The sequence below is a fragment of the Cervus canadensis genome, chromosome 18, assembly GCF_019320065.1.
Source record: "Cervus canadensis isolate Bull #8, Minnesota chromosome 18, ASM1932006v1, whole genome shotgun sequence".
In the NCBI taxonomy this organism is placed as follows: domain Eukaryota; kingdom Metazoa; phylum Chordata; class Mammalia; order Artiodactyla; family Cervidae; genus Cervus; species Cervus canadensis.
Window position 1 is genome coordinate 33,433,248 of NC_057403.1, and position 14,053 is coordinate 33,447,300.

Below are 14,053 nucleotides of genomic sequence, written 5' to 3' on the forward strand. Positions count from 1 at the left end.
AGAGAAACATACCTCAATAAAACCGTCTCCAATTTTTAAAAGTATAATTTATGTACAAAAAAAATATAGAAATGTATATTACCATTTTTTAGGTGTATCTACACATACATCATGTAACCACCACCTTAGTAAAGAGAACATTTCCATCACCCCAGAAAATTACCTTGTGTTCCTTCCCAGTTAGTTCCACTCTAGAGGCAAGCACTGTTCTTATTTTCTACAACTACAGTTTAGGTTGCCTGTTCTAGAACTTCAATAGAAACTGAAACATATAGTAGGTAGAGAGCATGATGATTTTAACTTGTATAAAATGGAAGATTAGAAACAAGATCACATTCTATTACATCAGACAGTATGGATGTTAACATTCCTTATAAATTCTTTTGCTCTTCCCAATAGAATTCTAGTACCACTCCTTGGAATTCCTTATTACGGGAGCAGACCTTTGTGAAAGGGGACAGTCCGTTTAAATGAATCCTGTGTACCTAAGCCCTATGCACCACACTTTGACTTCTCCTTAAACTTTTTCTCACTGTAGGAAAATAAAACATATATTCAACTATAATTAGAAAATGTAGCTGTTAATTGTCCTGAAAATTTTTATTGACTTTTAGAATTATTTTTTTTAAAAGCAGTGTTTCCTTCAGTAGTTTATTTTTTCCTGCCAAAGGCCATGATGGGCTTTGAGCCGTTTTTCTGGTATGTGTAACACTGTGCTCCTTACTCTGATTAGGTCCTGGGCCCAAGCCAGAGGCTCCTGCAAAGCCCGCTTCGAGGCCCACAGAGACCTACGACAACTTTGTGCTGCCAGAGTTGCCGTCTGTGCCAGACACACTCCCAACTGCATCTGCTGGTGCCAACACCTCAGCATCAGAGGACATTGACTTCGATGATCTTTCCCGGAGATTTGAGGAGCTGAAAAAGAAAACATAGGCCTCCTAAACCAGGCAAGGTCCAAGTTCTGGGAGTTGAGACTGAGCAGTTTTTCCTTGTAACAAAGAATCTCCATGAAATTGTTTTACCTGTTAACCATCACTGAGCACACTCTCCCTCTGGGCTCTCTTCCTGCTCTACCAGACTCTGCTGCTTTCCAGTTCTCCATTGCTCCCAAGAGACTACCAACTGGGGATGATGAGGTTGGAGCAGCTGGCTCCTGGCAGCCTTTCTTGTCCGTTTCCTGTCAGTGTGATCCCAGGTTCTCTCCTTCCTGTCCTACCATCCCTCCACAGGGCAATGAGAAGGTGAAATCATTTTGGGGAGAGAGGGCTGGATGGTGGTGGAGAGGACTTCCTGAAGCATCTCAGCTCTGTGCTGAGGTTCCAGACTTAGAAACAAACCCTCTGTACAGAGGGATTTGTGGTGAGTGAGATTCAAGGCCAAGGTGTGTATTTTCACACTCTAACATGAATGGGGAAGAGAAAAAAATGGCTCAGGAAGCCATTATAACAGTTCTCAGAAGCTGGGTCTTCTCGTTGACATGCACACTACTCCTTGCTGCAGGGCACTGTTCCATCTGGATCCAGTTGCAAAGTTTATTTGGAAAGTTGAAGGCCTCTCATAGTTCTACTGGATTCTCAGGGAGCCCTCTGTGGCCTTTGCTTTACTGAGTGCTATGTTTCCCTTTTAATAGAGGGCAGCACTGTGTAAATTCCTGTTTTTTCCCCATGGCATTCTGTTGAATTGCATTTGGCTATGTACTGAGCAGAAGTCACCAGTCAAGGCTAAGGTGGGCTTCCAGTAGCCTTAATTAGAAATATTCAAGTCTCTTGAGTAGTGAGCTGGAAAGCCTACAGATTATTGAAGAGGGATTCCTGTTTTCATTTGAAGACTTTATGATCAAGAAAACCTCTACAAACTGATCTCAAATTTTTGGTGCCCATATGGCTCTAATTGTTTTGCTGCTTCCCTCAACGGATGAGACTAACCCTTTTGCCCCCTAGCTAAGGCCATCTTTCCCCACAAGGGTGGCGTTGGGATCAGAAGACATGACTTCGGCTTCTGTGTGGTAAATCTGTACATAGTCTATTCAAGCAACTTTAATGTTTTTGGTTGATTTGTATCATGGCTCAGTAGCTGCTAATAAAGTTAAAAATATTGTGCCCTGGTTTCTCCCACTGTTTGGGTAAAATGATGAGGGGCAAATTCAGCTTTTAGTGGAGAGTATTTTAAGCAAGCACAATACTGGGTACACGCCACACCTGACTTCTGCTCTCTGGGTAATGTGGACGGACAGCTGGGGAGTAAGAAGCCCAGATAGTCATCTGGGAGCTGGCATGGTTACTCCTCTGTGACAGTGCTCCCCCTGAGCCAGATCTCGTGCTTGTGTCTTTGATTGTAAAGTTGCAGTGAGCTTGCTTGTGTCTCATGTTTTTGGAACATGAATGGTAAGTGCTCTCTAACTTGCTGCTGGGCAGCAGAGTTGGTTCATCCTGGATCACCCTTGTAGTGTTAACCCTTTTCTGGTAGTGCCAAGGGGATTTTTGATTCTTCACTAGGAAAATTAACCAAGTATACTATAAACATTTCCCAAAGTACACCATGCAAAGATCAGTGTTAATATACTCAGAAGTAATGAGCCACGTGAGGAGACACAGGATTAAGGTAACTCACCTTTTAAACCTTCCTTTGTCCATGGCTGTTGCTGTTAGGGCTGTTTGCTTACATGTGTTCTGATGCTGCTGGATCCCTAACAAGCTTGACAGCTTCAGCAGCAGCATATCCATCAGTGTGGCCTCTGTCTCAGTCTGCTGGAAGACAAAAGGAAAAAAGTGAGGAAACTGAAGTTGTTGCTAATGTTGGAAGGAAAAAGTGCCAAAGATGTAATTTTTTAAAGTAGACATAAAGATATTGTTTCCTTTAATGGTTTACTGTCAGGCCTTGTCAGCAGTGTTTCTGCTACTTAACATTTGAGAACCAGATATTTTAGGACACTGGATATAAAACAACGTCAGTCAGCTCAGTCGTGTCCAACTCTTTGTGACCCCTTGGACTGCAGCACACCAGGCTTCCCTGTCCATCACCAGCTCCCGGAGCTTGCTCAAACTCATGTCCATCGAGTTGGTGATGCCATCCAGCCATCTCATCCTCTGTTGTCCCCTTCTCCTCCTGCCTTCAATCTTGCCCAGCATCATGGTCTTTTCCAGTGAGTCCATTCTTGGCATCAGGTGGCCAAAGTATTGGAGCTTCAGCATCAGTCCTTCCAATGAATATTCAGGACTGATTTCCTTTAGGATTGACTGGTTTGATCTCTTTGCTGTCCAAGGGACTGTTACGAGTCTTCTCCAACACCACAGTTCAAAAGCATCAATTCAGCACTCAGCTTTCTTTATGGTCCAACTCTCACATCCATACATGACTACTGGAATAATGTACTTTAGTAAATTGGGTTTCCTAGGAAAATGGTTGACAGCATAATGGAGACTAATAAAGGGAATATGCTGAATCCGTGTGTTATGTCAATCTGTAATCTTAAGAACAGCTAAATCTGAGCTTTCCCAGGGATAAAAAATCATGATACAGCTTATAGTTTAGTTACTGAGTTACTTACCTTAAGGGATTTCCTTTCTTTACCAAAGGCCATTAAAATGGCAGAAACAAAAAGATTAATGATCACAAGTACCATCAAAACAACATTGGTGAAGATAAGAAAGGAGCCCAGGACTGGGTTTACAGCAGTAACCTGGAAAGACAATGGAACACTTTGGGTTTAAACACTGATAGTTTAATTTCTGCTTTAAAAATGTAAAACATGTGCTAATACTTGGGATATATTCACATAAGAAAACATTTCTGCCTGGCAGAAACTAGAAAAGCAAACATACTAAAAAGGAAAATACTTTTGAGTGGACAGAAGAGCAAGAGTGACTGACTCTAAAAGTATATAAATAATTATGCCTTCAGGGCTTCCACAAGAAAATAACAGGTAAGTTGTAATGGAATTATAAATGACTCATGGGAATTTCCTGGTGGTCCACTGCTTATGACTCTGCACTTTCACGGGCTTCCCTGGTGGCTCAGATGGTAAAATGTCTGCCTGCAATGCGGGAGACCTGGGTTTAAACCCTGGGTTGGGACGATCCCCTGGAGAAGGAAGTGGCAACCCACTCCAGTACTCTTGCCTGGAAAACTCCATGGACTGAGGAGACTGGTAGGCTACAGTCCATGGGGTCACAAAGAGCCATGACTGAGCGACTTCACTTTCTCTCCTTCTGCACATTCATGGCTGAGTACCTAGGTTCAGTCCCTGGTTGGGGAACTAAGATTCCACAAGCTGTGCTGCTAAATAAATAGACTCAAAGCCCTAGTGAGTTTTGGCAAATCTGGAAAATACATCTAAATACAGAAGTTTCAAGGAATAGCAAGGGCATATTGAAAGAATACATAGAAACCAGAAATGATAATGGAAATGGTCTCTGCCATTCCATGCAATTTCTATTCTTAACATAGGATATCAATGATAAGCTTTGATCAAAATCTTGCCAGTTTCACTAATTTGAATTACAGGGTTTTCTCCCTGATCAAATCTATATATGCTAGTTTTGGGGACCCAAAACCTCATCTGGGTTTCCTGCTTTATTTTTTATGTCGAATAGAAAGGGATTTGTGTAGGTAGTTCCTGGGGGAAGATGACAGTATTTGTCCTGTGACAGTATTTGTAAACAAATACTGTAGTTCTTTGTGGAACTGTACCTCCCTAATTATTATTTCAAGTGATTTCCAACTGTACACTTCAAAAGGCTATTGAGAAAGCAGCAGCAATCATGTTATTCTGTCTAGGTATGAGAGCCCTGTGTCTTTGGCAGTAAGATTGAGGATACAAGAAATGAGGAATGTGGGACTATGTGCTTAGAAAAGGAGGTAACAGCCACTCAAAAGCTGTATCTATAGGTAGTACCATAAAATGATGGCAAAGGTTCTAAATTTCTCCCTTTTCCAGCATGCAATGGTACAGTAGGGGTTGCTTTTCTAAGCAATTCTCATTTGCTGTATTAAACCAAACATAATTCTGCAAGGAAACCAGGAAGAGTTTTTTTCTACCTCCTTGTGATGAGAGATTCCCATCAGGAGACTGACAACAGTTACTGCTGAACTGAGAAAAGTTCGGTAGTCAGAGATGCTCCATCCAAACAGCAGGTTAAACTGAAAAAAAGAATAGTCAGGTGGGGTTGGCAAGCAGCAGAGGGGGCTGCAGTTTGGGTCCTGAGATGGTTGTAATGAGGAGGTCAGTGTAGACCCAATGGGATGGAAATTAAAGAATATCCTTATGGCCATTCAAATTACTATGCCTAAAAACTATACAGAATTCCTATGTGATCAGTGTTTTCATATAAATTTACCTGACTTTCATATCTTGTGAGTTAAATTTTAATCCCCATTTTAAAGATGAGAGAAATGTCTTGAGCTTATAATACTGCTGGTGAAGTATGGACATAACACAACTAAAACCAGCTCTTTTCCTCTACTATCTTCTCCAAAACACTGCCAGCTTGAACTGCAACTTTCCATTTAGTTACCTTTTCTAAGGAAAGCAACGTGACTCTAAGACCACAGCACTCAGGACAAGACACACTGGGATAGGTGCTTACCGCAAAGGCATAGCCTGTCAGCAGGATCAAGATGACCAGCAAGAAGCCCACTACCTCGTCCCAGGCTTTGCTGAGTGTTCTGCCAATGACCCGCAGCCTGGGGTTTTGATAGAGCAGGCTCCATAGCCGAACTGTTGCCAAAAGAACTAGGAAACCCATGAGGTGAATGACAGCTGAGCTGACTTTAACTGCCTCATGGAAGTTGATGAACCTGTACCATGGAAAGCAGACACTCAGTACGAAGTCTGTGCCATCAGTTCTTGTGATGTCAGTGTCTCCAGGGCTCCTGCTGCTCAAGTGCGGCAGCTCTGTAAGACCCATTCTTGTTGACAGAAGAACGCTTCTTTCCAGTGGCTTCCTCCCGTGGATGTGAGCACACTGGCACAAGGCCACATACTCGACTGGGAGCTGTGCTGAAGAAACCTTGGAATGCAGCCTCCAGCTGGTTACTCCCGATTCACCCTATCGATCCTGAATCTGGAGCTATCAAGAATCGGGGCTGGCCTCCACCACTGCTCTAGTTTCAGATCTCTCCTTTCAGAAGAGATGCGTTAACCTAACGAGACGTATAATAACGCCAGTCTGTTTTCTGTAACAGTCTAATCCTATGTTGTTCTCTAACAGTGGTAATTGATCCTCTAATAGATTTAACAGTGCTGAGTAGAGAGATGATTAAACTATGGAAGTAAGGGGTGTTACTCACCAATTGTTGCTGGTTTCTGTAGTTACGTGAGAGATGCATTGATACTTTTAAGTTGCAGCAACTAGGTTACTTGGAAAGACCTCCACAGACATGAGTGAACTGGCACATTTATTGTGATCAGACGTTGGCAGTGCCACACAGCAGGCAGGACCTCTGCCAACACCATTCAGACTGCACACTACACCACTGTCCCTGCATGAACAACCTTCTACAAGGCCGTCCTGGGACACCGCCTCGGTCGTAACACAGATCCGCAGCCCTGGCTACTGAGCACTGAGAGGTTAGAGAAGCACCACATGGCAGTACTTTGGGAAATAAAGTACTTGGTCTTTCCCATGAGAAAGACCAGAGAAGTTATCCCAAAGGGGCACCAGACTGCTGCTTGGTAAGGATGAGCTAATGGATGAACATCCCTTCCCAGAAAACAACCCTCTTTGGATTTAGAGATGTTCTGTGTGTTAGGGTTTTATTCAAAGAATGATCATTTGTCATGTCAGGACTTCATTCCTTGGCCAAAGGTGCAAAATGACCCAATTCCAGGCCCTTGCTATGTGAAATTTAATTGTATCATCACCCTAGATTAACATGTACCTAAGTACTGTGAAGGCAGAAGAGCTCTTCATATGTAATTAGCAGTTCCCAGTTTCTAGTTGGTTGTGTTCTTCACTGTGGACAGTAGTCTGTGTTTACCTGTGATATTATACAAATAGAGATCTGGCAGAGAGGAAGAGGGGAGTTTGAAGGAATACTTGTGTAGGCAGTAAATTCTGAGCATCGAGTAAGAATATCCTTTGCTCCTTCGGGGTCCTTCTTACCTGTCCCGGTCATAGTGGTATTGTACCATGTGTTTTTTATGTAGAGAAATAAGTGTCAAGTCAAGTCCCAAGATGACAAAGCTAATGAGGATTATGCTCATATCTAGAAGGTTTCTTTTCCTCATGAAGAACTTCCACCTCTGCTGTTTCAACCGGCGACCCTAAATATAAGACACCACAGTCACTATTGCTTGCCTGAAAGATTACCTAGGTCTTTCCCCAATGAAGTATTAAGAACTCTGGGAAAGCACTCAGCCAGGGACCTTTCAGATCCCTAACTTGGACACAATCAGTTCTGGTTCTACTTTGTAGTCATTCAGAACTGCCACTTACAGAAAAGTTGGCCTTCCTTAAAACAACAGTAATTGTATACATTCATCATGTTGCTTAAACTTAACAATAAAGTTTCTCAATTAATTAAAACTCAGAAAACAAAATATTGCGTGTGGCCTAAGAAATGCTTTTTGGGTGCAGTCATCTGAGTACATGTTACCTTATATAGGGGTCATGTGTGTGCTAAGTCGCATCTGACTGCAGCCCGTCAGGCTCCTCTGTCCATGGGATTTTTAGGCAAGAATATTGGAGTGGGTTGCCATGCCCTCCTCCGGGGGATCTTCCCAACCCAGGGATGGAACCTGCATCTATTAACATCTCCTGTGTTGGCAAGTGGGTTCTTTACCATTAGCGCCACCTGGGAAGCCCCAGATAGGGGTCATATAACTGTACAAAAAATTCTTTCTATAAACTTAATTTTTTAACTCTAGAAAACTGAAAGAACTACTTGCTGGAAAGCCAGTAGATTTAACTGAACTCAGTCTTCTGGAAAGGACCAAAATCATAGCCATAATCCTAAAAGCAGCTCACTGTGGTTCTCCAAGTAATACCTGGCAACACTGAGAATTTCTTACATCTAATATTTTCAGTTCACCTGTACAAAGGCATAGTAACAGACCAGTAGATAGTAGATGACTTGTGACATGACAGACCAGGCAAAGTTCTTTGATAACTGAAGGGAAGTTAAAATGTCCAGTCTCACGGAGGTGAAGAAAGCACCTGAGAAAAAGAAAGAATGCTTGGAGTTAAGAGCCTTTAAATTTGCCTTCTGCCCTTCCAGCTCTCTCTCAAATAACCCCAAGTGTTCCTGTACCATTCATTTTAAACTTTCCTGAGTCTCTACATGCCACTTAGTATTTCCTCTAGAACTGCATGAATATTAAATGGGATCATGTATGCAAAGCCACTGGAGGAATGTGTGGATTGCACTGAAAGTCGGGAGAGGATTATACTGTTGATCCCACATAGAGGACAGTGGCTTCACAGCTGTTAACAGGTGTTACTCTTACCCAGTCAGAATGGCTACAGAAACAAACTGACTAGCAGTACTGTTGCAAATGATATTTCAGAGAATTGATGATTGCAATGTAAACTGGGGTCAATGGAATTAAATGGAAGTGTGGTACCTTTGTTTAAAGCTTTTAAAAATACATTTCAGAAATTAGTATGATGGAAAAGATTTGAAGCTTTTAACATTTAGACACTTACTATATGTAAAGCACTAACATTATCCCATGAGTACGAACAGTATCCCCTGCATACTCAGATCTTTATGAAGACAGACTAAAAAGCTTTATAAGATCATGAAATGTTTATAGATATAACTTTTCCAAATGCTAGAACTAAGATGTACCCCTTGTAGTAGAAAGTACATTTAAGAACAAAAGGAATTCCTACCTTACATAGCTAGCTCTCATGGGGAAAGCCAGACTTTCCCATGTTTATTTTACCCCTAGTTTTTGAGTAGTTAAAATAAAAACCCTATGAAGACTCTTGGGAAGCTTTCATGTTTCATTTTGAAACAAGTATAGCAGAAGTGGTCTACTGTATGTGGGCCTGTGAGGACAAAAATTCTGATTAGAAGTAAAACCTATGGTCATAGGACACTTGTGGGCAAATTATGGGGGAGAGGGGAAAGGAAGGAGGATTAGGGCAGACTTCCTGTTAAAGGGGGAGGAATTGAACATACCCAGTTTCCCCCTAATGCCTTACCAAAAAAAAAAAATGCCATCGACAGTAAAGGAATAAAAAAAATGACCCAAAGATAAAGAGGAGGTGGGCAGATGAGCAGATGAGCCTGGAACTGGAAAACAGCTGAATGACACTGCCTGAGAAGAATCAAGAAAGCTGAAACCTAAGCCAGCAGCACAGGAAACCTAGAAGGAAGCGGGTTCTTAACCACAAAACCCCACAAAGGCTGAGAAACTGGAGGCATCAGGTACCTCAGAAGTACCACATAGAACTAACAGAATCCTAAGTCTGGACGTAAACAGTTAAAACCCAGCTTTCCTCCCTCCCCTTTACAACCACGCTATTTATTACCCATCCTGCCTTCCTAGTAACACTAAGCCAGAGAGAATCTGAACTCAGGACACCAGGTACATCTGTGGGTAGTAGTCCACTGGAAAAGGGAATTCAAAGAAAGTTTAAATATTGCATGGTGAGACCATTCCCATTTCCCTTCCCTTAGCTGGCTCTGAGGAGTCGTAAAGGCTTACATCCTCAAGGCAGGAGAACGGAGGGGTTTTCTCTACAAACTGCTCCCCAAAAGGACATACTACCTGACTAGCTCTGTCCATGCACATGGTGCTTCTAATTAGCACGCACTTAAGAGGGAGGCAGTAAAAACCAAATATGACAGGACACTTGAATCTCTAACACTGAAAACCGGAGATCAAAACACCAAAAAAAGCTCAGAGGAATTACAGAAAGCCTTGAAGGAGCAGAAAAAACCAAAAACCTGTAATATCCTTAGTGAAGAGGATACTGCATCCAAAAAGAACAGAAGTCAAAATATTCCAATAGTGGTTTGGAAATTGAAGTAATTGCTCAGAAATCAGAAGGATGGAAAATAAAGTAAAAACATGAGGAAATCAGAGGATCCATCCATGAATTCCAACATCAAAATGCTAAGAATATCAGGAAAAGGAAAAAAATAGAAAAAGAAATAGAAAAATGCAAGAACATCTATTAGAACTTAAGGGATACATTTCCAGATCAAAGGACGCACTGTGAACTCCATTCCTAACTCTGGGGACAAAGAGATTATTTTAAAAACTTTTGGGAGTAAGGGGATCATCATACTTGTTAATAGCAGTATGAGAAGCTAGAAGACAGTGGAGCTAAACTCTGAAAAACTACTGTATCCAGCCAAATGATTGATCAACCAAATGTGATGGCAGAAAAAAAAGCTTTTTTGGGGGCTCCAAAATCACTGCAGATGGTGACTGCAGCCATGAAATTAAAACACACTTGCTCCTTGGAAGAAAAGCTATGACCAACCTAGACAGCATATTAAAAAGCAGAGACATTACTTTGCCAACAAAGGTCCATCTAGTCAAGGCTATGGTTTTTCCAGTAGTCATGTATGGATGTGAGAGTTGGACTATAAAGAAAGTTGAGCGCCAAAGAATTGATGCTTTTGAACTGTGGTGTTGGAGAAGACTCTTGAGAGTCCCTTGGACTGCAAGTAGATCAAACCAGTCAATCTTAAAGGAAAACAGTCCTGAATATTCACTGGAAGGCCTGATGCTGAAGCTGAAGCTCCAGTACTTTGGCTACCTGATGAGAAGAATTGACTCTTTGAAAAAGACCCTGATGCTGGCAGAGATCGAAGGCAGGAAGAGAAGGGGACAACAGAGGATGAGATGGCATCACCAACTCAATGGATATAAGTTTGAGCAAGCTCTGAAAGTTGGTGATGGACAGGAAAGCCTGGCATGCTGCAGTCCATGGGGTTGCAAAGAGTTGGACACAACTGAGCGACTGAACTGAACTGAAGGCTTTAAGAAAATTTATTTCCCTTGCTCATTTCCAGGAAGTTACCAACAAACATACCAGCTGGATGTGCTCCAGCAAAATGAGAAAGTAAACCAAGAAGGGAAGACATGGGATTTAGGAGAAAGGTGATCCAACAGAGGAGAGAGGAGATAGCGAAGGGAGAGTCTAAGTTCAAGAGCTCTCAAGCAGGCCTAGAAAATAACCAATTTGGACTATACCAAAAGAATAGTGGGCCTGAGAGATGTCTCTAAGGAAAAAACAAAATGATAGGTTACTTGATAGTTTTGAACAGAATGAAATTTTTACTTCTAGGAAGAGTCTGGAGGTGAATCAATGATAGATGCATATCAAACCAAGAAAGTGAAAAAAGAAAAAGAAGTGACTATAAACTCTAGGGAGAAATATTCTAAGAGAAAAGATATTTAATTTTAATACACGGAGGTTGGTGGTTTAGTTACTCAGTGGTATCCAACTCTTTCCAGCCCCATGGACTAGTCCACCAGGTTCCTCTGTCCATGGGATTTCTTGGGCAAGAAAACTGGAGTGGGTTGCCATTTCCTTCTCCAGGGGATCTTCCTGATCCAGGGATTGAACTGGGTCTCCTGCACTGCAGGCAGACTCTTTACCAACTGAGCCACTAGGCTCATCCTTAGAAAATATTTATATAATCACTGTAATAGAAATATTAAATTAGTCATAAGTTACATTACTATATTGGCAGAATGATAACTATTGGGAGAATGTTTTTATGTGTGTGTATGTTGGGGTATGTGTGGGTATAAAACAGTTGAATTATCATCATCATCATAAGAAGATACTGTTGGGACTTCCCTGGTGGTACAGTGGATAAGAATTGACCTACCAATGCAGGAGACATGAGTTCGATTCCTATTCCAGGAGGCTTCCACATGCCACAGAGCAACTGGCCAAGCACAGCTACTTAGGCCTGTGCTCTTGAACCTATGTGCCACAACTGCTGAAGCCACCACACCACAAGAGGAGGCCCAGGCACTGTAACACAGAATAGCTCCTGCTCGCTGCCGGTAGAGAAAGCCCGTGTGCAGCAATGAACACCCAGCACCCCCCACCCCCCGCCAAAAAAAGAGACTATCTTTTTAAGCATGTTGCATTTTTAGAGTAATTTTTAAATACCAAAGAATCAGTTAAATCTGCCTTTGGAGAGTAGGAATGAAGTGAGGATGAACAGAGACCTGCTAATTTTTGCCTTGAAATATCTGACCTTTAAAGTTATGTGCAATAGCTTTAAATAATTTGTTTTAATGACATAAGATAAAAGAAATGGGGCCTTCAGTGATACCAGGTCACAGAGGGAAGAGAGAAGAGGCCTTCATACCTATATTGTTGGACTCCAAAATCAGGGTCACTACACAGAACAGGTTCACATTAGCATTGAAGACCACAAATTCCACAAAGAGGCTTTTGGTGCAATGGTCTAGCCAGTGGCTCTGTTCAAGTTGCTGAAGAACTCTGGAAAAACAGACAGGCCAGCTATATTCTCCACTGAACTCTACAGAGGAGGAAAATGCTCTGGCATTTCCAGTATGACTCACAGAGGAGGTGAGAAGTGACATTTCCCAATCTAGGTTCACCCTGTAAAATGCTTATGCTTACTAACGCCCAAACTTTCACTAGTATTCACACCAAAGTTAAATGTTCAAGAAAAGGTATTTGGCATTTCAGGTCTGAGGTAGAATTAATTTTACCTCAATTAAGAATTCTACTTCAAAATTAATTACATTAGTATCTTTTAAAAACTTGTTTTAGACAATATCTAAAACTGAAGATTCATGAAATGGCTAATAATAATACAGTGTCAGTCACTAAAGCACTACTTTTAACAGCTATTCAGGTGTAAGCAGTCAGAGCGCCATTTGGTTGTTGTTTTCGAGAAGTTAGTTTCTTGTTGAAAAATTCAATGAAAAGATAATCATTTTAATTTGGGCTTTTCGTACATAATGACAAAGACTCAGGATTTGTATATAACACCATTCTAAGTCTCTGGCAATTTAATTTTGGCATTTTAATTTTGGATTGTTCATGACATGGTGTTTCCTCTCCTTTGAATACAGTTTGCTTAAGCTAGAGTTTAGTCTAACTGCAGCCAGAATTGAAACTGATGTGTTTTTCCAGATGAGAAAAGGAAGGAGATTTGGCAAAGTGGCAACCCCAAAGATACCTTTAGTTTGAGGTTGAACAGGAATTTTTAAACTTAAAGGTACATTTCCTTAGAAATCTAAAATAAAAGTGTCTACAAGTGCCATACATAGTATAGTAGCATAATAGTGGCTGTCAAAACTACTCAAAAGGGTGCTTAATTCCTAATTGTCCTAAGAATGGACAGGAGCAAACATCTTGGACCTCCTGTTCAGGTTCACTCACCTGAGTGCATTACTGGAGTTTCTTCCAAGTCTCACAACATACCCTCCTCCAGAGTAAGTGGCAAACTCTCCCTGGATGGGATAGCCACCCAGTGCCTCCTGATTCTGGTAATGCCAGATGCTGTCTGATTTCGTGTTGTTTGTATCAGAGGGGCCCCAGTTAACCCCATAGTTCTCTGTATCCTCCTGAACTTGGTGAGATGGCTTCTCTTGTTCTCGGAGAGATAGTCTAGTTGAAAAGAATGTGGCACCAGGAAAGCGAATCTGACGAAGTAGAACATTGCCCAAAAGAAAGGAGTTTCCATCAGTAATAAATCCTAGTGAGAGAATACAGGAAGCCATTTAAAAAAAAGTTGCCTCAGTAAGTTAGTAACAAAAAAAGGGCCTATTTTCACCAATATTTTTAAAAACATTTCTAGAGTTGCTAGCTAGCTAATACAATCAGATAAGCAAAAGAAATAAGATATGAACATTTTTTAAAAGGATATGAAATTATCGCAATTTGTAAAAAATAATGAGGGAAATCCCTCACGGCCCAGTGGTTAAGAATCCACCCTGCATTGCAAGGGACGCAGGTTTGATCCCTGATAGAGGAACTAAGACCCCACATGCTGCAGAGCAACTAAGCCCACGTGCCACGAGTAATGAGCCCTTTCAACTAGAGAGTTTGTGCGAGCAACGGAAGGTCCTGCATGACACAACAAAGAACAGCCTGCT

At 41.6% G+C, this 14,053-nt stretch overlaps 2 protein-coding genes across 10 annotated transcripts in view; one reads left to right on the forward strand and one right to left on the reverse strand.

Moving 5' to 3' along the window:
• Nucleotides 1–2,099, forward strand: part of IST1 (IST1 factor associated with ESCRT-III) — a 38,791-nt gene extending 36,692 nt beyond the window's left edge. For all 9 annotated transcript variants that reach the window (XM_043434816.1, XM_043434814.1, XM_043434817.1 and 6 more), the window contains one exon: nucleotides 734–2,099. In XM_043434816.1, the coding sequence (XP_043290751.1) occupies nucleotides 734–933 (200 nt within the window). In that variant the 3' untranslated portion in view covers nucleotides 934–2,099. The remainder of the gene's footprint in view (nucleotides 1–733) is intronic.
• Nucleotides 2,100–2,606: 507 nt separating this feature from the next.
• Nucleotides 2,607–14,053, reverse strand: part of PKD1L3 (polycystin 1 like 3, transient receptor potential channel interacting) — an 81,040-nt gene continuing 69,593 nt past the window's right edge. Inside the window, exons 25-32 of the mRNA XM_043437161.1 lie at nucleotides 13,338–13,653; nucleotides 12,292–12,425; nucleotides 8,032–8,156; nucleotides 7,104–7,264; nucleotides 5,586–5,796; nucleotides 5,038–5,139; nucleotides 3,548–3,679; nucleotides 2,607–2,738 (exon numbers count right to left, since the gene is read on the reverse strand). Of these exons, the coding sequence (XP_043293096.1) occupies nucleotides 2,607–2,738; nucleotides 3,548–3,679; nucleotides 5,038–5,139; nucleotides 5,586–5,796; nucleotides 7,104–7,264; nucleotides 8,032–8,156; nucleotides 12,292–12,425; nucleotides 13,338–13,653 (1,313 nt within the window). The remainder of the gene's footprint in view (nucleotides 2,739–3,547; nucleotides 3,680–5,037; nucleotides 5,140–5,585; nucleotides 5,797–7,103; nucleotides 7,265–8,031; nucleotides 8,157–12,291; nucleotides 12,426–13,337; nucleotides 13,654–14,053) is intronic.